At 46.4% G+C, this 22329-nt stretch overlaps 1 protein-coding gene across 1 annotated transcript in view; it reads left to right on the forward strand.

Annotated features, from left to right (window-relative positions):
* Positions 1-22329, forward strand: part of ADCY8 (adenylate cyclase 8) — a 126902-nt gene that overhangs the window by 28830 nt on the left and 75743 nt on the right. The window contains exon 6 of the mRNA XM_049632907.1: positions 13948-14145. Coding sequence (XP_049488864.1) covers positions 13948-14145 — 198 coding nt within the window. The remainder of the gene's footprint in view (positions 1-13947; positions 14146-22329) is intronic.

The following is a 22329-nucleotide window of genomic DNA, read 5'->3' on the forward strand; positions in this document are numbered from 1 at the left end:
GAAGCCTGCAGAACATAGCATGTTGAGAAGGAGGGGGCAATCAACAATGACAGCCGTAACCAAGAGGCCCAGGGTGGTGAAGAAGGGAAACTACCAATGGGAATTAGATTGAAAACCATCACTGGTAGGAGGCAGATTTGATGAGGTGATGGGGTCAGGAGCCAGACTGTCAGAGTTGATACGAAAGAACTCTGGATTTCCAAGAAGAGCCCCAACTCCATTCCTCTCCCCTCCCTGATGCCCATTTCAGGAGTCTATCAGTGGTTTGAAACAGCAAGAGATGTTACCGAGAATTATTTCTGGGCCCTCAGTGGTATCTTCTGGTCCCTGACTAAACCTAAAGATAATCTCTTTGTTCTGATGTTGTGCACCCTCCTGCCCCTGTGTCTGTGCCCATTTCGGTTAAAATTGCCGTTCAGCCCTCTGGGTTCTGGTATCCAGGCTGCTCTTGGATGCCCTGAGCACTTACGCTTTGCATCCCTGACTCTTAACAAGGGCAGGTGTTCTGCTCACTGAGTTGGTGTCTTGGCTTCCTGAACCCAGGCTCAGTTACCAGGGAAGCCGCCTATGCTCTGAGCCTCTAGGTGGAATGAAAGTAAGAAGACTAGAAGTCAGGAAGTTTGAATCATGGTAGACTATTGAAAGTTAAGACTGTAAAAGCGGAAGCAGGTCATGGGAGCAGACCGAAAATGAAGACTTTGACCTTTAGGGAGGATGTCCAGAAATTTCAAGGTGAGGTTATCAGATGGGTCATCAACATGGTCACCAAAGCTCTCGGAATAAAGACAGAACTTGGGATGTTAAGTGAAGACTGAAGAAAACGGTTCTTACATTAAAGATCACATTTCCCTGCTGGTTGCATGTTCTGTCTAAAATCTGCCTGTGGGCTTGGGCTCTTACTCATCGAGTTATTTAACAGGCACCCAGCATTCTAGATCCTGGAGATCCAGTAGTGAGGACACAGACTTGGTCCCCGTCTTGTAGGAGCTTGCCTCTTACGGGGAATGCAGCCAATGAACTATAACATACTGTGCCGCAAAGAAGTAGAGATCTATGAATAGGAGGTGATTAGAATTACTCAGAAGGATTGTAGAGGCCTCTAAAGATTCTGTTGGAGTGCTTAAAGGGCCCTAGATGCAAATGACCAGGAGAAGAGCTTTGCAGACAGAGAAAACAGCTAGTGCAAAGGCCCTGAAGTAGGAAAAGGTTTGGTGCGTTAGAAAAGGGTTAAAAAGGCCCTTGTCCTAGAACATAATGAGCAGGGAAGAAAGGGGTATGAGATGAAGTGAAAGGAGACAGGAGCTCAGCCCTGCAGGCCTGCTGATTTTGGATTTTATTCTAAAGGAAGTGATAAAAGGTTTTAAGCAGGGCAGTGACATGCTCTGACTTAGATTTTTAAGAGATCGGTTTGACTGCCTTGCGGAGAATGGATGATAGGAGCAACAATGAACTTAATCAGACACACCGCGTCTTAGATTTATGAGAGGAAGCTTTCATGTTGCTGTAAAATGTATTGTGTGAGGTCAGTAGTAATTTTAACTTGCTTTTTATGACAAGCGATCGGCCAAGCTGCTGCGTCAGGAGCAAGCCCCCTTTCAGAGCCTGGAGTCTGTCCCTCATCGATTGTGAAATCCTCAGCATTGTCCCGTCCATCCCTTTCACACCCACCACAGCATCACAGTCCGACATTTTTTTCTGGTGCTCCTCTGAGCTTTCTAAAAGAATCCCCTGGAGAAGAGTACACATTTGCTGCTTCCTTGTAGAGATTTGTGGTTTCTACACCATAGACTGACTTGGGGCATCTGAAATTAATGCGGGGACTGTGGAGGTTGAAGACGTCGGTGGAATTTCTGCATTCCACACAACAAAACCACACGGATGTGCTTCCTTGTGCTTCCTTGTGGGTATAGATAAATACCCCCAGCATGGCTAGTGCTAGAAGTAGAGAGTCTGGGGTCAGGTACCACGTTGGGATCATCATTCATATTGTTTCCATTTAATGCCCATACCCACCTTACAGGATAAGTGTGATGTGCTTGCTTGACAAATGAGGAAATTGTGATTCGCAGAGATCGATTAATTCCCTAAAGGCCATGGAGCCAATAAATAACAGAGCTGGAATTAGAACCCAGTTATGTCTGACTCCAAAAGCCACATGCTTGCCATCTGGCCACACTGCCTCCCCTTTGTTGCTCGAAGGTCTATGCTGGGTTTCTACCTTCTACGTTGTTGCCAGATCAGTCAGTGAGTCTCCAAAGTTGTGTGCCTGTGTGTGTGTGTGTGTGTGTGTGTTCACCCTCTAAAGATGGGTCACCACTGATACTTAGAAATTTTCTGCGAGAGCTGCAGGGAATGCAGATTTTCCTCCAGTCTGTCCCTACATACTAGGCAGTGTCTCGTCCCCTGAGTGTCCTGATGGGATCACCGCTTGCGTGGAAAAGGCTAAGCTCGACAGTCTGTCATGTCCACCTAAGGATAAAATGACAGCCAAACATTTGACACTGTCCCACTTGGATCAGAGAATGTTGAGCCCAAGGGACAAGAAAATGTGGAGGGAGGAGAGCTGGCTGGGCTCGAAGCAGGACAAAAAAACACATTTGGGTTGTTATGTCTTCATCAGTCCCAGATGGAGCTTTTCTTAGATGCTGCTCTTTGTGTCCATAGGGAGAAAAGAAAGAATTCTCCTGTGGTCGCCCTTCTGATCAAAACCCTCACGTTGACCTGAGGGTCACAGGTTCCTTGTGCTAAACTGCCGGTCAGTCTTGTCATCTTGGGGTAGATCTCTGCAGGACCCAAAATTTGTCCGAATGATGGTGGGAAGGGTCTGGAGGAAAACTCCAGAGAACTAAGTGGGAGCTCTGACTACTGCACTTAATATGTCAAGGCCTAAGGCAGCCCCTCTAGCCTCCAAGCCCGAGTGCCCTCATGTGCACAAGGGCAGGTCTGCCTGGAACGTCCCTTCACTTTTTTTTCAGCACTGACATTGGCCCTAGTTTCTCAGCCCCAGATGCATGCCGGGAATCTGTGGCTGTCCTGGTGAGTTATCTACACTTCAGAATTTCCCCCTGCAAAGCCCAGGAAATAAGAATTTACCGAGAAGCAACGGGGATACCCCACTATGTACAGTTACCCTAGTATAGGATGGCGGTTTAGCATAATTACTACCCAGCGAACTGTCTTAAAACATCATTATCAAATTCAGCAACAAGTGAAAGCCAAAATAAATAAATAAATAAAAAGGTACTTGAGGTAGAATCTTGCCTAACTAGAGAATGAAGTCTGTTCTCGCAAGTGAGTTTCAATTGCATGAAATAAACACCCAGACGTCATTGCAAACATCCCGCCTCAGAGAACCCTGACCTGAAACTCCTCCTCCTAAACATGCCCGAAATCTTGGGCCTTGGTTTTGAAGAGAAAGAAGACGGTGTATTCTCAGACCTTACTGCTTCTGGGGTAGGCTGCTGAAAATCTAATCGTCTGTATTCAATCTTGTATGCAGGAAATCACAGGTGAATTTTTCTCCATCCATAACTTATTTTTAACCATTTTGACATCAGATTAAGTTTTGATGTTCACTGGACGGGACAGCTGCAGGCTTTTTGGATAGAGAACACGGAGGGCTTGGTCCGTTTCCCCCCAGTGCACCTGCGCTCTTCTGGTAACAGGGCTTTTTCCCACAACACATCTCCCCAGGCAGCCCTTAGCCCTGACTTGGAAGACAGCCGCTGAGTTCAGCCCGGGAGAGTCATTAAAGGGGTCTGGTTTTTCACTCTGTTCAGACAGGCAAGTGGATTTGAAGCCTTCAGGGAGCGTTGAGTGGATTAAGTAGGCAATTTGGTCCATTAACTTTGACTAATCACACTTCTTTTCCATGAAGTTCCAGGGCTAGAGTGAGGTGGGAGAGAGAAAGGCAGAGGTGAGCCTGCGGCTCATGTGGAATTGGAAGCCTGGAAATGCACGTTAGTTGTAAAGTATACAACACACAGCCCAGGCTTCCCCACTGGCCGATAACTGGCTGAAGCTTTTCTAAACAAACTGGCTGGACTCGTCTTTCACCAACGATTGACTCGGGGAGTCACAAAATCGTAGCCCGAGGAGCTGGAACCCATGAATGCATAGGATTTCATTTTACGTTATGTTATGTTATTTTATTATTATTTTTTTATTTTATTTGGTGGGGGAAGCACAGAGGGAGAGGGAAAGAGAGGATCCCAAGCAGGCTCCACGCTCAGCATGGAGGCCATTGTGAGGCTCGATGCCACCACTGTGAGATCATGAGCCTAAATCAAGAGTCAGACACTTAACTGACTGTGCCGTCCAAGTGCCCCTGCATCGTATTTTCAATATGAGAAATTTAATGCATGATATTTTAAATATGTGAAGGTTGGTAGGAAGAGAAAGCAAAAATATGGATTTTTTTCTCTCCTAGCTGCTTTATATCCTTGAACTGGGATTTACGTTTTATTAATCTCTGAGCTAATTGGGACAATGACTCGGTTAAGACTCTTCGTTGTAAAATTTCGTTGAGCTACGTCAAGATTTTTTCATCTTTTTGCCACCAAGGATACTTACGATTATTTTGGCCCAGTGCAAGGCCTGCGTGTGAAGGGTTTTCTTTCCACACAAAACTGCATTGGGTCTGAATGAGTGTATATTCCTGCTTTTTAAAGTGGTTGGGCATATGCGCCATAACCCACCATTACTGCTTCTCGGCACACGGCAACAAGGGTTACCACGCTAAGGTGATTTAATTCCAGCCCAGAGCAGACACTGGACATTTCTTTTGGCCTCATCTCAGCTATTTATGCATGTACTTATTTTCACTTCCCTCAGGGTCAAAAAGGTATTACCCTGATCCTTGCTTGGGCATCGGTGGAACTTTCTGGAAGCTTTTCGCACATCTCAAGGTCTCCCAACTGCTGTTATGAATTCCACGTTAGGAACCTCCCAGCTGAGTTATGCCTTTCCTACTCTACGACTTTTTTTTTACTACTTTTAGGCCCCCAAAGGATCTCCCACCATGACGTGGGAAGGGCTTTGTATATGTCATGGGTGGTGGCATCCACTCAGGACTCTGTGTCTTGGACTGATGAGCTCAGACACAAACACTGGGGATAATAACAGCCCAGGAGAGCGAAATGAATGAGACAATGCCAGCAGAAAAGCGTGTGGTAGAAAAGAGAAAGTGGACGACACAAAGTCCCAAAGACAGAACGTGACCTAAGTAGGTTCTTTGCTGGGTTCTGTCCTGCCGTAACTGGTGAAAAGTAAGAGGCTGGGTTCTCGAAGGTCAGTATGCCTAGCTCCATTGGAACCAAATGAATGAAAACATCAGTAACTAAATTTAATTAACAAATTGTAGAGTAGGAATCTGGAAAAAAATAGAAAAACTCAGACTGAGAGACTTAAAACACCAAACATGAGTAATCTATCAACAACTCACCTTTATGATCCTTATTTCCTATTCCTACCTGAAAAGAGTTACTTCATAACCTTAGAAAAAATAAACATTTAGGTAATTTTCATATTTTAATTCTCTTCAAATGTCCAAGAACACACACACACACACACACACACACACACTCCACACACAAACGTGCTCCCTTCCCCGCCCCCCACACGCTTTCATTTTTCCCGTGGTAACTGACCTTTCTGAAAAGTCTACATCTTTGATGTTTACACACACACACACACACACACACACACACACAAAACTGAGTAACTTAGGTCCTGATATGTTTGTTGATTCATTTCCTGAGCTGGAAGTATCCATATTGCTAGCCCAGAGGTCATTTGGTCAGTGGGTATTTGGTTACCTGTCCAACCACAGCCTCAATGACATTTTGGTCCAGTCATTGTAGGGCTAGAAGTACTTTGATCCAAACCATTAATGTGTCAGAGTCTTTCTCCCCAACTCCTGAGTCGTGTCCCAAACAGGAATCCTGTCTCCCTCGCTGGGCTCACCCCATCCCCGTCCCTCATCCCAGCCTCAACCCTGAGAGGAGGTCATTGCTGGGGTTTGTGTATGTATTCCACACATTAGTATGGATGGGTATTTTAAAAGCTAAAACTTCAATTGGCAGCTTGCCTCCAATCATGTGGCTTCAAAGTGGCCACATCCCAATGGACGTGCCAAATTCTGTCTCAGCCAGTTCTGCAGAAGTGTGACGACTCCTTTTGATTAAGAGTGGCCCATGTGTGTAAATGACTCAAGCGCAATGACATTCCCATACTGAGATTAGCATCTTTCTGAGAAACTCAAAGGATAATATCAGAGAAAGAAATCTGGAATTAGCTTAATAGAGCTGAACAGAGCCAGACAAGATTCTCAGACAGGACAGACTGGGTATCAGACACCACTTGTCCTCGGTCAACCTGGCTCTGCGGTCTTGAACCAGAGCTTGGGGACAAAATCTGGGATGCTGGTAATTCCCACCGAGTCCCCTGGTCTTGGGCGCTCTGCCCCATCACCTGGATTTGTGGTTGGCCTGGAAGGTCAGCCACTGCTGACCGTTTGCCCAAACCTCATCCAAAGAGAACCAAACCAGGGTATGTTCAAGACCATGAGCCTCCAGTAGGATGAACTGAGGCAAGGAGCAAAGCATTAAATGTCAGGCAAAACACACTGGGAAGAGAGCTCAGCAAGTCTGGGAACTAAACCCCCAAATGAAGAAAGTGTCTTCATGATCCAGCTTATCAATATTAGCTGAAAAGTCAAGAGCAAGGCTGTGGGCTTCAGATAAGTAGCAAACTCTAGAAAACACTTACTAATGTGGCATCTACAAGAACTACGGGTACCTCCCACGTCATTGTCTTATTCTCTTAATCACAAACAGATGGAAATTTCCAGACACAGAATGACCAAGACCAATGGGAGAATTCCACGCAACTTTTGTTCCTTATGAAATGTAACATCCAGATGATATTTGCAAACTTTCAGTTCTGCCTAAAGCTGGGAACCAATGATTGTCCCTGTAGCCTGGGCCCCAGACTCACCTCGTGTGCTCGATTGACATTTGGGAACCAGGTTACAGACGGTTGCTGGAATCCCACACAGGCCGGCTGGAAACATCTGGACTGTTTTTTCAGCAGAGTTCTGCCCCTTGTTATTTCATTTCTTGGAGCAGAAGCTACAAGCTTACGAAAATAACTTAAACCTCTTCCCACGGCGATACCACGGAGACCTCTCCTGCAATAAGGTCTCATTGACCATTCCTTGGCTGTGTTCGGAAAATAGATTACAGTCACGTAACTATACAAAACATAAAAGAAAAGTAAGTGATATCCCTAAGTAAGACGCTGTCAGGCCTGTAATCTGAATGTGATTCTTCCTTTTCTGTCAGTACAGACGGGAAAAGTTGTGGCAAATCCTGACTGGCGTCCCTTGCTTATGGAGAGTGGTCCTGCTCCCTAGGGCCTCTGTTCCTACAAGAAGGAAGAAGTGTTAGGGAGTAGGTTCTGGGAAGCCCCAACACTCAGAGCCTTCTCACCAGGAAAACACAATGTACCACATCTAAGAAGATCTCTGCTCCCCCTCCCTAGTTTTGAGGAGGGGGGGTGGGGGAAAGGGGGGGGATTATGTCTCTTTCAGACATAACCAACTGAGGCCCTGAATGCAAATCGTCATGCATTAGGTCACCTCAAAGCTTTCCTAAGAAGTGAGCTTTCTTCAAAAGAACAACAACCACAAAAACAACAAAAGGCTTTTCTTTTTTAAGCAGGTAGGAACTTTCTCTTCTGGGGGTTGGATTGGGGTTTTACTAAACAGAAGAAGACAGAGCTTTCATGTGTGCAGCTGGGGGCTCTTATTTGAGCTTAGGGTTCCCGCAGTTTCTTCCCACGTTTGTGTAGTTGTAGGATGCAGGAAGGGGGGTAGGAACCGGAAGGGAAAACCTGTCTTTTCCACAACCCGGACCACGCAGGCAGCAGGTTTGAAAGAGAGCTATGAAGGCCTCCAAGGCAGGCACAGGGAAATGCTGCCATCGAGGCAGTGGGGGGGCAAAGCAGAAGTTAGCTGAGCAAGCCATGGCCCTACCTGCTTCTGCGTGCAGGCTCCAGCCAGAGCCTGGAAGAAGCAGGGTCTTGGAAAAAGATAAAGCATCTCAGCACAAAGAGGCAGGGGCCCCAGACCCCCCGCAGTTGGCATTTTCTCTGGGTCTTTCCCAGATCGGCAACGAGCTGGCCCATCTCGTGCGTCCCCGATGACAACCGCCTGTGGCTAAATCTCAAGACTGCCCCGTCCACCTCCCAGAGGTGCTGAAAGAGGAAGCCCTTTCAGTGATGACCTCAACCTTGTGGTGTCTTGTGGCAAGCACTCAAGCTGACGTTAATCCAGGTGCGGGTCCTTATCTGTGACCTCTGGTCCCTTAATGGCCAGTACTGGGAGACAGTAAAGGCAGGGACATTCTCTGGATCCCAGAACCTTGACAGGCATTGTGGGGCTGACTTTCAAGGCTGTTGCTCTTGGCTGGAATTATATTCAGTTGTGTAATGCCTCTTATCTCCTACTGATCGCGTGGTAGAAAAATAAACTACTTTTTATTTAGTAAATACAGTGCAGTAAATTGAATCTTTCCAAATCGGAGTCGACTGGAGAGAGGTAAAAAATAAAGGGACTTTTGATGGCAAGAGTTTGGAAACAACGCCCTTTTTAGTGTTCTGTATAGTTTGTCATTTTATCCACTCATCCGTGCGTGCACTCCATACGTACGTATTAAGAACCTACCAAATATGTCGGATGCTCTGGATTGAGTTATGGCTAAAACACAGTGCCTAACCCTCAAGGGGACCAGAGCCTAGAGGAACAGACAGGCACCCAAGTAGGCAACTGCAGTGCATCATAGTAACTGCTGTGCTGAGGGTACGTGCAGGCTCAAGTCGGCTTTGTGGAGAAGGTGATACCCGACTGGCTTTTAACGTAGTGGTAGGACACGCAACTTAGATGCTCCATGTTCAAATACATAAAATATAATGGGCTGAGTCATCATTCAGTAGGTCATTTTGTGGCAGGTATCTAGGCTCCAGCACAAGGTCAGATGGTCAGAGGTCATCTGCATTGGGCTGATGCTGAACACAAGAAGGTGGCCACATGGAAGGAGGTTAATAGGATCTTACTCAGAGATCAGAGGCACGTCCACGGGTAGAAGTTATGAACAAAAGCAGAGAAAAACTTTAGACCAGCGTTTCCCAGATGGTATTTCATAGAACAACCTGTGGAGGTGATCTGAGCGGAAAGCATTTTGTGGTTCTAAGTTTGGAAAACGCAGAGTTTTAAGATCTCATTTCTACAGAACTTATCAGAGCCTTTATTTCAGTCATGTGGACTGTGAGCCTCCAATAGGAGGATGTAAGAATTGTTCATTCAACAGACTTGTGCCGAGCACTGATAGGAGCCCTCGGGGCAAAGAAATTAACAAAAGAGGCAGAGCTCCCTCTCTCATGGAGACTGGTGGGGAGAGATGGCAGTAAACAGTAATAGATCTGTATTTCCTAACCTGATCGGTCCAAAGAACCATTTTGTATAGAAGTGTCCCTTCATTCTTACGTTCTTTGGGACAACTTTCTTAGGAAGGAGTTAAGTAGGAGAGCCGGTGATGACCTCCCCAGATACCAGCACTGCAACTAGTTCAGCTAATTTTACAGTGTCTACAGGGTGTTCTGTCATTGCAATTCGTGAGCCATAAGACCTAAAGCGTTTCCGATTCAACAAAACTGGATGCTTCTGGAGAGAACACCATTAGCCTGAGATCTTCTTGGGAAGAATTGCTTTGCTGACACGACCTGATTAAGGAATACCAGAGTTCAAGGTCATTCAGGAAGTGACAGGACTCCAGGAAGAATGGGTTTTTGCTGTGTATGTAGATAAAAGATGATTCCCAAAGAAAAGTCATGGGGCCAAAAACCAGATGACGAGTTTAAGAGGATTTATGACCTACCCCACCCCCATTCAAATGCAGTTTACTGAAAAATTCCCGGAGCCTCCGATACTGATTTTCACCAGAGCTCCCGGATTCTCAGGCAGACCCTACATTCAGAAACGTGGGCTCAGAAGGGCCTCTGGTTCTCATCCGAGCTTTTGATCTGTCCGTCCTAAGTGCCTATGAGTAAGGAAATAATTGAACTGCTTCAGGAGGGTGTGGATCTCGGTGAGGATAAATCTCAGGGCTGCAGTGCCTTTTTGTGAAGAGACTCAGACACGAGAGGCCGGCTCAGCAGCAACCTTTGGTGTTTCCCAACACTGATGCTCCAGTACGAGCCCCCAGATATCTGGAAACACCAGCTAAGGTCAATAAGTAAATATACACACTTGCTGTTGTATATAAGCATAACAAGTATTTCAGTTATACACTGAAACGTATATTCAGATACATGTACTCAATTGTGTTTGTGCGTATGTATATATAACATTAACAATGTAACATAATATGGTATATATATACATACACAAACAATTGAGTACACATATCTATATAATACATAGATTACATATATAACAATATTCTAATATTCTCAGGGCATTTCCCATTTCCTCTCATTTCATCCCTTTGTTTTTCCTGTTCCTAGCCAACTGCTTCAGTTATTTACGTAAAAGAACAATCTTGACATTTTAGAGATCACTTTAAATTGGAGTCCTATTTGACAACTGACACTCCTTTTTAACATGATCTTAGTCTGGCTCTCGTTGCTCCCGCCCATCTCGGAAAGAGAGAAAGCCATAGTCTGTTAAAAACAACGGATTCCATTATGACTCTAAATCTGCAAATGAGACCTGTTATACATTTCTCCAATCCTCCTTACAAATGAATCCCTCTGGGGGTATCAGCATATGGATTCTTGGTGTTGGCAGCCTTAGCCCACTGAAAGTGAGCACTGGGTCAAATCTTAGTGGTTGTCCCTAATGGAGGAGGAAGGGTACCACAGCTAATCTCATACCATAGTCGTCCCCAAAGCCACCCATGCTTTGTGGTGATGGAAGGCGGGGGGTAAGTGAAAGCAGTTTCCCTCCCTCATTGCAAGTTGTTTGACTTCTTGAGTTGATGCTGGTCTCCCCTTGAGCGTGTACAACCTGACGGTGTTGGGTACAGAGGGATTGCTGGTCAAACAGCAGGTGTAATGGTCGTATGTCATTGACAAAGCAAATGATCAGAAAAGGACCCCCTGAACATTGACTCCTGCAATAAAACCCAAGGGCTGTAATTGCACAGGATAAAAAGAACTGCCCGGACAAGAAAAGACAAGAAAGGAATTCTCAATACTTTGCCAATGACCTGTTGATACAAGGGCTCCTTCCTAACTGTTAACTATAACCTGATAGCAATGAGGGGGGAAAAAAGAGAGGTGCTTCCAGACTTCTCTTTTATTTGAAGGAGCCACACAGCCAATTGAATGGGGGGGGGGAGGGAGTTAGGAATCTCTGAAAGATGATTTCACTCGTCTGTGCCTTAGAGAAGTGGCCAATGGTGCAGGCAGCCAGGAAGCAACATGCATTGCTGATTTTTTGAACGTCTGCTTTACACACCAGAGTCAGTCTCTCCTGACATTTTCGCCAGTTCCCATCAACCTAAGAAAAATGAGGGCAAAGCGGGGAGTTACCCCTTCAAATAAATGCATGCGATGTAAAGGACTCTCCTTTGTTTCAAGAGCGCATCATTCTTATCAGGGGAAACACCCTTTATGTTTTCAAAGCGGTGCTCACATCAACTGTCCTCATGGCAATTGTGGCTGCTGCTGTTAATTATAGAAATCAGTCCCCAAAATATTTTTGGAAACTCCTCTGTGAAATCCAGAGGGTCAAGAGCCATTGAAGGCATAAGGAACTGGTAGAGTAGGATCAGTTTAGTTCAAAGAAGGAAAACTGTGAGAAAATTAAAATGGCAGGGGGAGAAACAAATACCTAGCTGTAAATGTATCGAGTGGATATTTAGCCGGTGGCACGTCCGGCTGTTAGGTCCCGGCCGCAAACACCTGCCGGGCGAGCATCTTGGCATCTCTAAGCCAAGTGTATGGGTCAAAGTGTATGCCCGGACAAGGGCAGTTTGAGCATCATCCCCCCACCCCCACCCCCGCCCCCCGCCAAGAGAAAGACCTAAATTCCGTCATTTTCCAAACTGTGGAAAGAGTTTGTGCCCGAGAAACGAACCGGGGGACGCTCAGTGTGGCCGACAGTACAGTCTCCTTTGCCTTCTGAGATGCTGTTGTAACAGAATTTAATCCCAGGGGCTCCAGCCCTCTGGCGCTGCATGGATCCTGCTGTTCAATTTTCTGGAACATTGGTCCCTGCTTCCTTCTCTCCGCTCCAGCCCTCCTCCTCCCCTCTCATCCTGCCATACCTCCCCCTAACGGCTATCTTTTTCTCTGCGGTAGCCTCCTTGGTATTCAGAGCTGAAATTAACTGCTTCAGTGCCCTGAGAGCATTTGGTATTCAGAGCTGAAATCAACCGCTTCGGTGCCCTGAGACCATCTACTTTACTTACTTATGTTGGCACATACTCCCCCACCCTTCAGCCTGGGGCTGGAGAAGGGGTTTCAGTACACTCTACCGGTGATGAAGGCCTACTACGGAATTCTTTAGAGACCTTGAATGTAGGGTACATTGACTACCTCCGTGAAGGTTAAAATGCAGAGTCTAACAGGACCACAGGAAGATTCCTTATGCAATGGGCTAGAAGTTCCCCGTGAGCTCAAAGCTCCTGACTCTGGCTCTAGAGTCAGAGGATCTGGCCCAGCTGTAGATGAGCTGATGGCTCTTGAGCACACATCTGTGAGGCTCGGGGATACCTGAAGGGTTCGGGCAAGAGGGCTCTGGGTGCTCTGTCGGTACCCACAGGCTGCCATCCGCTGGCTCCATCATCTGATCCCAGTCTGGCCCCGGGGGCCAAGCTGGGAGGCTGGCAGAGAAAAGCCGATGCGGTGAGTGTCTACAGAGGCAGGGAGTTTTCACTTCCTGGCTCTACAAACGCACCGCATCCTGTACCTCTCCTGGGGGAAATCTCCTGGAGGAAGAGCTGGGCACCCCCTCAGCTCAAACTCCCACTTCTTTGTCAAAGTAGTTGTCTTAAATTGGAGCTGCGAACAGGCATCGCATTCGGCTCGATCCAGCCAGTGGGTCTCGTCACCTGCCCTGAAACACCGGGAGACAGAGGCCCCCCCTGCCGCACCCGGTGGATCTTCAGAAGCCAATGCTGTTCCTGCCTCCATGTAGCCACACCCAGTGACCAACCAGGATGGTCGCGCCTTTCCCTACCTCATGCTGTTTATCCCTGGGAAATGGTGAGAGGTTCCAGCTGCTTGCATTTTTTTGCCTAAAGGGAATTAAGCCCATACACCCGTATGAAGATATAGATATATAATGGGCTATGGCGGGGGGCGGGGGGAATGTACCTGCCAAGTGTAAAAATCGAACAACCTTCATCGAGTTTAAGGAGCCCATCCCGGCACGTTTGGCTGTCTGGCCACAAAGAATACCAAAAACAAAAACAAAAATGCAAGCCCTGGGTCTCCCAGTCTCTCCACCACCATGAAAGGAAAGACCACATGAAAGTGTGGACGCTGCTCGGTGGGAGCTGAGCCTTTCCGTGGGCTTTTCAGCTATTTCACTTTCTGTGATTCCTGTCGGTGCTCTTTCTCTCATACCAGGGATGTGCCTGGTTAAAGAAAGGCTCTTGATTTAACATCTCCAAGCCAACACCTCTTTAAATACCTGAACCAAAGGAAGGCAGTGCACCGACCCAGAGGAGAGGCAAGTGTCCCTTTTGATGTGATATTTCGCCGGGTTGTGTTTCTCTGAAGCAAATGCTAACTGATGAACCTCTGTAGGTTTCACCGTATACAACTGCATGGAGCGCTGTTACTGTGTTTGCAATGCAACCTGATCTAAAAACATTGCATTTCTTCTTAATCCAACGGGGACTAGCAGGTTTATTGTGTTTGCATGTGCTTTCCCCCTAGACTCTGGCTGCCCTAACAAGAAATTCAATAAATCTACTTCCAAACCATCTTGCACAAGCTTTGCATGTCCAGTCTGGGCCTGAGGAAATTAACAAGAGAATAGAACATACCATCGACTTGCGGAGTGGCGATAAATTGAGAAGAGAGCATATCAAGCCATTCTCACTGATGTTTAAAGACTCCAGCCTGGAGCACAAGGTAGAGCTGGGTCTCCACAGTGGCTCTTTTTTTCCGAAGTAAATTGTCGTAAATGTTGACGGGACCGGAGAGAGAGCCCGGGGGCTGCGGTGTTGGTCGGTGTCTTTGTTGTTTGTTTGTTTAGTCTGGTTTGGTGCTGTCTTTTCCTTTTCTCTTTGCAAATCATGAGTAGACTGAAGGCCATGAACGGAGAGGCTGGTTAGATACAGGGGGCCCCAGCTTTGTTCTCTAAGGGGAAGGTCATGAAAAGAACAAAGGAGTTCCCTCCACTGTGAGATTTTTAACCAGTAAGTGACAGTAACACGCACGTGCTTTTGCTTTTAGGAGAATTCGTGTCAGTTGTAGCTCTCTGTCACGTAAGGTATGAGGACACCCAATGACTTGACACCAGCATTGGTGACAAAGACCACCTTTCTTAGATTACAGACCCCTCTTCTCCCATTTTCCCAGTTGTCTGCTGGCTCGGAGCGCTCCTGATGTAGGCACAGTGGAAAGAAGGTGGGTGGTGGGTGCAGATTCTACCTCTGTCACTCTCTTGCCTTGTGCCCTTCTAAGCCTGAGTTCCTCAATGGGTGGTGAGCACAATGGATGTACCTCCCTCGTAATAGGCTATTATGAGAGGCTCCAGGCAATGCCTCGATTAAGTCAAGTGTTCAAAAATGGCAGCCATCGCCCTATTGAAGATGACGGTTTCCCATGCCTCTCTCCTGCTCTCGCTCTAATCTATAAAAGACGGTGAGGAGGCAGGCACTGCCCCTGTTTAACTGGGCTGCTCCTCTGTGCTGATGGAAGCTGACAGACCTTCCTTGACTGAGCACAGGAGGTGCTTGGCCTCTGCAGGAGCCTCAGGCAAAAACAGCAGGGAATTTGCAAGCAAATTTCAGGAGTTTGATCCGATATTCTGCAAAGCTTCAGCGAGCAGTTTGTTGTTACTTTGCTCAGCTCCCTCGGACGCTCTGCTTTCCTCGATTTGGAGAATTCACACTTCTGTGCGCATGTACCGTTCCCAATGAGTGTCTTTGATAACTACCTGAAAGGTTGCAAACTCCAAAATTAATGTCTTCACCTCTGGTTCATAATTTGAAATGCATTGAGTCTGTGTACTAACAAAACAGATAGAGAAGAACCATTTTGCCTCACTCAATGCCTCCCCCCTCTGAGTAGCAGGTAGACATTTCTTATTTGTAATATAATTAAGGGCTTAAGGTCCAAATTAAATGCATTTTCTTTCTCGGTTGCTATATTGAAGGAAAACGAGGTAGTCTAGCAAAGAATCTTCTCAATTAGCCTGGGTAAAATACCTATGTCCAGAGCTATACAAAACCCTTTTGTTCGTTCTTGCTAAAGATGTACGTGCGTCGCTAATGACCTGACTCCTACAGACGATAGATCATTTTTAATGCATTGTATTCAGTGGTGTCTCTATCTTCTCTGCAGGGACCCGGTATTGGAGCAGGAATGGACCTAGGGGTGGTGGGGGGGGGGGGGGGGGGGGGGAGAGTACAATGTGTCTGTGGTTGATTTCTGGGTCCAGGAGAAGCTCTTCTAGGAAAAGCAAAGGGTAGTTCCCTGAACAGACACGGGGGATTTGCCCACTGACTGTCCAGCCTTGCACCTTCCAGTGCGGGCTCTGCATGTCGCATGGGTTGGTTCCCTGCAGTGAGGACAGTAGGGCGCGTCGGGAAAGGTTCGCTCCCCTTCTGTCACAGAGACACTCCTCTTTGACTCTTGCTTTGAGACTCTCTCTCCAGGGGCTGCATCACTGTCGAGCAGAGGATATATAACAAGTAGGAATCATTGATTTCATTGATCCCATCGATGGTATTGGTTTTTACCAAATACCAGGCACTATTCTAAGCTTTTAGAATGAACGCACTGACAATGACAATGTGACGTAAGTGCTATTATGAGCCTCATTTTATGCTTGATGAAATGGAGACACGGGGAAATGATTAGGTAGCCTGCCCAGACGCCACCTGTCCGTAGAGGGGCTTCTATCTGAGCCCTCCGGTGCCCCCGGAGGGCACCGGCTGAGCCCCCCAGCCGGTGCCTGGTCTATGCACCGCACTGTCTATCCTGGGAGTCCCGGGGCTCGTTCTCTCCCAGTTCCTCATATAAAGACAACGATGCTGTGCTAACTTCCATTCTCTCCTCTTTGAACTGTGGATGGAGTGGAAGGCAGGGAGCAGGGGTTCGGGAGAGAGAGTAAGTAGGAAAGAGTCCTAGAACCTTAGCAAAATTGACACAGTGCCTTCAAGTCCACAAGATTCCACAATTGGAGACCAGCATCAATGTGCCTCTACCGTGTGCCTGGTGTTTATGTATATCAGTTTATTGCGTCCTCAGAGAAACATTACTGTCCTGCTTACAAAAGAGAAAACTGAGCCTCCTAGAGGTCAAGGAGAGGTCCTAGATCTCAAAATCTGGCTGCCACGTTTTATTGACTCGAAGGTACCATCAACTATGAGATGCCCCATTTTCTATGCGTCATCAAGAAGGAAAAATCACCCAGTAGGCGGAGTCTAAAAGGAACTCCTCCCAATAAGCTGGGCTTACCCTCGAGGTAAAGATGGACCAAAAAAATCCCACCCGGCAGATAAGGAGAGTAAGGAAACCCACAGGTTTATCTCCTGATATTGGCGAGGCAAAAAAGGAGCTCTCCAAGAGGTTAAACTCCAAAATGAAATCTACATAGCTTTGCCACCTGATTTCACGCAATGAATGTGGCCTTTAAGAAGCCTCAGGCAGAGAATTGAATGTACAGAAGTCCCGGGTTGATATTGCCCCCTGCTGATCAGCAGAAGCAGTCAAAGACCTCTCTGGAAGAACTCCGTTGAGAATAAGTTGCCTTCTGGTTCCAGAGCTGTTAAAAGGTGGGGGAAAAAATAGCACATCTTAGGATTGTTGAAATATATACAGTCTTTGTGACCCCAAAGACTTCTTTCCTCCCACTGCCCTACCTTGCTTCTTAGGAGCAAGTTTGAGCCATAAAGGCATGTTTTCCAAAAGGAAGACAGGAAACGGAAACAACGATTTTACCATCGGAACTTTTGTGGGGAAGGAAAGGCTTCATTCTATTTGAACAATAAGAAGACCTGCGAACAAGGGAACGCCATCCCCTCCCCGCCTTTATAGTGAACTAGAGAACATAAAATCTCCCTTGAAATGTCATTCACACATTTCCCGGTCTCATTCGCTTATAAAAATTGGCCCCATCCACCAACAGGGTTCTGTGAGCTGGGGCTTTTACATACCGCGTGGTGTTGCATAAATGTCTGCTGAATGAACGAAGATGCAGATTCAGGAGAAGTTTAGAGAAGACTGTCTTGACTCCTGTAGTTGGCCTCAGGATATTTTTTAGAACCGTAAGAGCCAAAAGACATGAGTCAGTGTTGATGTGACTCTTTGCAGCGAAGCTTCAGGAGAGAAGACTGTGAAGTTCTGATCACTCCCTACCATGGCATTTCATGGTGGTACAAACACACACACACACACACACACACACACACACACACACAGGAGTCTTTTGTGTTAAGCTTCAAAAAAGCATGCTCATGACTCATGTGGCTTCGCCGAGATTGGGCAACCCATTTTTCCTTCTCTCTGGCCCTCAGTTTCCTCATCTGTGAAGAGAGAGTTGGACAGCCCCTGGTATCTTTCAGCAATCGATGCGATGAGCCTCTGAATTCCCTCTGACCATGGTGACCATATGTCCTGGTTTGCCTGAGACATTTATTTTCTCAGTGTGATTATTGGGAGCACCTCTCTTCACTTTCAAAACTTACCAACGTGGAGGACAAAAAACGTGAGCCAGGGCTTGGGCCCCAGCCCGGTTAGAATCAGTGGTTCTTAGCGTCTCTAGTTCCCAGAATCTCCACGAAGACTTTCTGAGCAGACTTCTGGGTGGGGCTGGGAGGCACAGACCAGGCATCAAAGGTCTTCCCAAATTTCACAGACGAATCCTCTGCCCTTCTTTAGTCTCAAGCTCACTGTTTCCTGAGACAGCTGACAGATCTCAGGGGCAAACAGAAACAAGAATTATGATAAAGGGGTGTAGAAACACAACACGTTTGTCCAATACTACTGACCATAGTGGATTTTTTCTTTTCTTATATATGATCCTTTTTCTTGTAAAAAAAACAATGAATGTATTTTCACTAAGAAAAGTGTGTGCCAAGCATAGAAGACAAAGAAGAAAATGGCATCTCATGTGATCTTACGGTCCAGGATAACCGCTGTAAAGACTTGGGCACAGTCATGCTACGCTTCCATGACCGTGATCCTCTGTACTCATCCACGCGCCATTTTCTTTCACAATGGGATTGTTTTGTAAATAACAATGGGTGACGTGCTGTTAGGTGTTCTTTGCTTGAGCTGTTCCCCATACTATTAAGTGTGCAGTTACGAATTTTTGTACGAATGTTTGTAACTGCACGTTACTTCCTTGCCTGTTTTAAGCATCTTTGGCTCTTCTTCTCTCAGTTTTTCACTATTATAAATTATAAACCGCATTGCAGTGACCACTGCCTTAGTTAAATCATACACCCATGCTTAATTCATTCCTTGGGATAGAATCCCAAACATGGCTGCTAGGGGATCTGCATTTAAAAATACTTGATGTACGTTCCGAAATCGCTCTCAAAATTGTGTCTCTACTTTTAAACTGCCACCTTGATAAGAAATAGCACCTCCCGTCACTTTTAATGTTTTAGTCGTTCTTGAGGTTGAAATTGTGTCTGTGTGTGTTTTTATGGTTTTTGTCTGTTTCTTCTTTTGTGACTTGCACATTCGCCTTGTCATTTTTCATTGTGGTGCTCACCTCGGTCTTACTGATTTGTGAGTGTTCTTCATATAATGAACCCCAGAACATTTACGAGAAGGTGATATTTATCAGCCTCTGGTCCTCATTTCTCTTCTAGGACAAGGCTCTTTATTTACTATTTATGAAGCTTAGGATGGAGAAGGCAATTAATTACAATTACGTATGGATGTTGCCAGGCCAAATAAACTGGCCTAATATTTTTAGTGCCTGAAGAGCTCAGTAGCATAAGGACACTTACCTGGAGTGACTTCATTAAGCTTAGTGTTCAAAAACAATATCACCACCTCAGAATGAGTCAACTTCCTCGTCTCAAATAAAGGTTAGGCTGTGTTTAATATATAGTTCAAAATTTGTTTATGAGAAGTTATGCTTTTGGTGTGGGCGTTTTGGGAGTCTAAGTATTAAAATCAAACCATATCAACAATGACTAAATTTCCTTCTTTTCTTCAATGCTGGCATCTTTTTGCTAAATTCCAAAACCTTTTTCTTTGAGAAAAGACCTCTTTATGTGATTGTGAAACTTTCAAGTGATAAAAAGTCTCCTTGTCCTAGGCTGATATTTTTCCACCTAGAAGATCATCTGGGGTTCTTTTGAAAATACAAATACCCACCCATTACTCTGTCCCCAAGATTCTGATTTTTCAGGGGGAGTTACATTTAGGGAAACACTCTCCCAGGATTCCTTTGTCCCAGGTTGGTGGCCACCTTTCTCTGTCCTTGGCTGTATGTTAGGACTTGGGGTTGTCCCTTGCCTTACACCCTCAGAGATCAAGGCATATCAGAAGGTCCTAGATCCACACTGGATGCCAGTGTGGCCTCAGGCAGGCCTAGAGGGAATGTCTCTGTAGAGCTCACAGTGTTCTAGGAGCTCAGACTCTGGAGTCAAGCAGACCCGGGTTCAAATCCCACTTTGGAAATAGAAGCAGGTGTAAAGGAGGGTTGATGAATTTCCTGGTCATTAGTGGATGCTGACAAGTTGAGAACTTTCCATCTCTCGGGTGGACTTTTGTAAGCTACATTTTATCTCACTAGTGTCTGGTCTTTGTTAAACGCCAGAGGAAGAACTTACTCTTGATTACCGGATAGACATGCTTGAACCCACTTCCTGCCAGTTACTGACTGGGTGACACAGGACAAGGTGATCTCACTGAGATGATGACGGTCATAATATCTGCCCCTCATTGGGTTGTTGTGAATATAAGATGACATAAGACTCAGAGAATAGATGGTGGAATAAATGCAATAGTTATTCTGTTCCCTTCCTTTCTGATTAATCCTTTGCCGATCCAAACCAGGATGAGGCAAAAATAAATAAATAAATCTCACACTTTTAGAGCTTCCTTAAAGAAACTAGCTCATTAAAAATGGTGGGAGGTGACCATCTCACTGTGCCTTGTGTACCAGGGGCACAGCCTTCATAAATTCGTAATCACAAAGGTACATAAAGGTGCACACAAACTGAGTGCACACAGACAGCCCGTTGAGGGAGCCCCGCATTGCCTCTCAGTCACTGGAGCACACGCGTGGCCCCCTTGGCCCCCTGGGATGTATTTAACTAGGTAAGGGTGATTCAGGTGTCTTTTCTCTAAATGATTTGATTACTCCAAATTCTCTATTACAACCGTCTTCTGAGTAAGATGAGAAAGATCAGCTCTTTAAGAGCGTTTGGTGTCCCAAAGGCCATGCCTTTCTTCCCCCCAAAACCAAACCAGTGAAGGACTGTATGTTTCACACATGGGTCTCTTTCTGCCGTTGCAAGGACTGTCCTTCCGTCCATGCTTGTGACTCCCTGGGAAGCCCGTCAGGCTCAGCTCAGAGCATGTGCTGTGTGCTGCCTGCTTCAGACACAGACCGAGACAGAAAGACACGGCCTCCACTGCCTTCCAGCCGACACTTCGGCTCGTGACCCCGGGCAAGTCCCTGAGCTTCCCATCCTAGAGATGGGCACGGTAGTGACCACCTCACAAGCTTGCTGTGCAGATGAAATGCAGATAGTACTTCTTAAGCGTCTCGAGGCGACAGTGTTGCGAGGAAGCTGGCATTTGCTGATCACTTTCTTAATCAGGCCCCACCGTAAGCGTCTTATATTTGTGACCTCACTTGATTTTTCCAACAGTCCTTTCACGTAGGGATTCGTTTCGTTGTTTGATGGAGGAGGGAGGCTCAGGGATTTGGGGTAACTTTCTCAGGGCTCAAACATGTAGAGGACAGCAGAACAGGGATTCAAATCTAGCTTTTTCCAAAACTCGGACTTTTTCTACCACACTGCACAAGATCTTATTGCTTTCAGGGTGCTTCTTTTCATATAGTTTGGAACGTGTTGAGGATGGGGCTGGCGGGGTGCGTGGGAGGGATTATTTGCATGCACACATGCATACATGTACACACGCATGCACAAACAGGTACACACATACCCATGCACATGCACAAACACATAGCCGTGCATGCGGCAAATACCTTGGAGGCAGAAACAAAACAATCTAAATTAAACCATGATCATTTCTCTCATTCTCTGTTTGCCTCTGCTACATACACACCCATGCACAGACAATATATGCATACATATATGTACACGCTCATGCACATATATGTACACATCCATGCATGTACATGCACACGAATACATGCACACACAGGCACATGCACAGACGTGTACACATGCATACCTGTGCACACACCCCCATGCACATACACAGGTGTACATGCATACATATCCATGCACAAGCACAGACACGTACACTTGCATGCATATACACACCCATACACATGCACAGGCGTGTACACGCGCATACATGGGCAACCCATGCACAGGCATGTATAAACACACACGTGGCTACACGTGTGCACATGTACACACAAGGCACTCATGCATGCATGCACACACATGCACAAACAGGTACACACACACCCATGCACAGATATGTACACATGCATATATGCACACACACATGCACGCACGCACGCACACACGATCCACCACGTGTTCCTGGAAGCACCCAGATAAAACAAGGGCACCCCCATCATTCGCGCTGCCCACACACGTGTGAAAATGGAAGAAGCCAATAAGCAGGCACGTGAGACAGCTCCATCCATCTCAGAGCAGTGGACGTAGGAAGGTCGAGCCCCGGAATTGCCCCTGCGCTGTGTATCCGAAAAGAAGGCTGGGTGTGAGCAGTCAAGGAATGAACCGTGTGAGCCGATGGCTTGAGAGAGCAGGCAAAAGCAGAGAAGAGCCACCTCAAAGACCAAAGGCGTTGGTAGACAAAGCTATGGGCGAGCTTCCTTTTCCACTCGCAAGTCAGCGATCAGAGCTCGCCCACTTTTCCAGTAGTAGGAATACCTGTCATGGATAGTACTTGGAA

This window comes from Panthera uncia, chromosome F2, assembly GCF_023721935.1.
Source record: "Panthera uncia isolate 11264 chromosome F2, Puncia_PCG_1.0, whole genome shotgun sequence".
In the NCBI taxonomy this organism is placed as follows: Eukaryota; Metazoa; Chordata; class Mammalia; order Carnivora; family Felidae; genus Panthera; species Panthera uncia.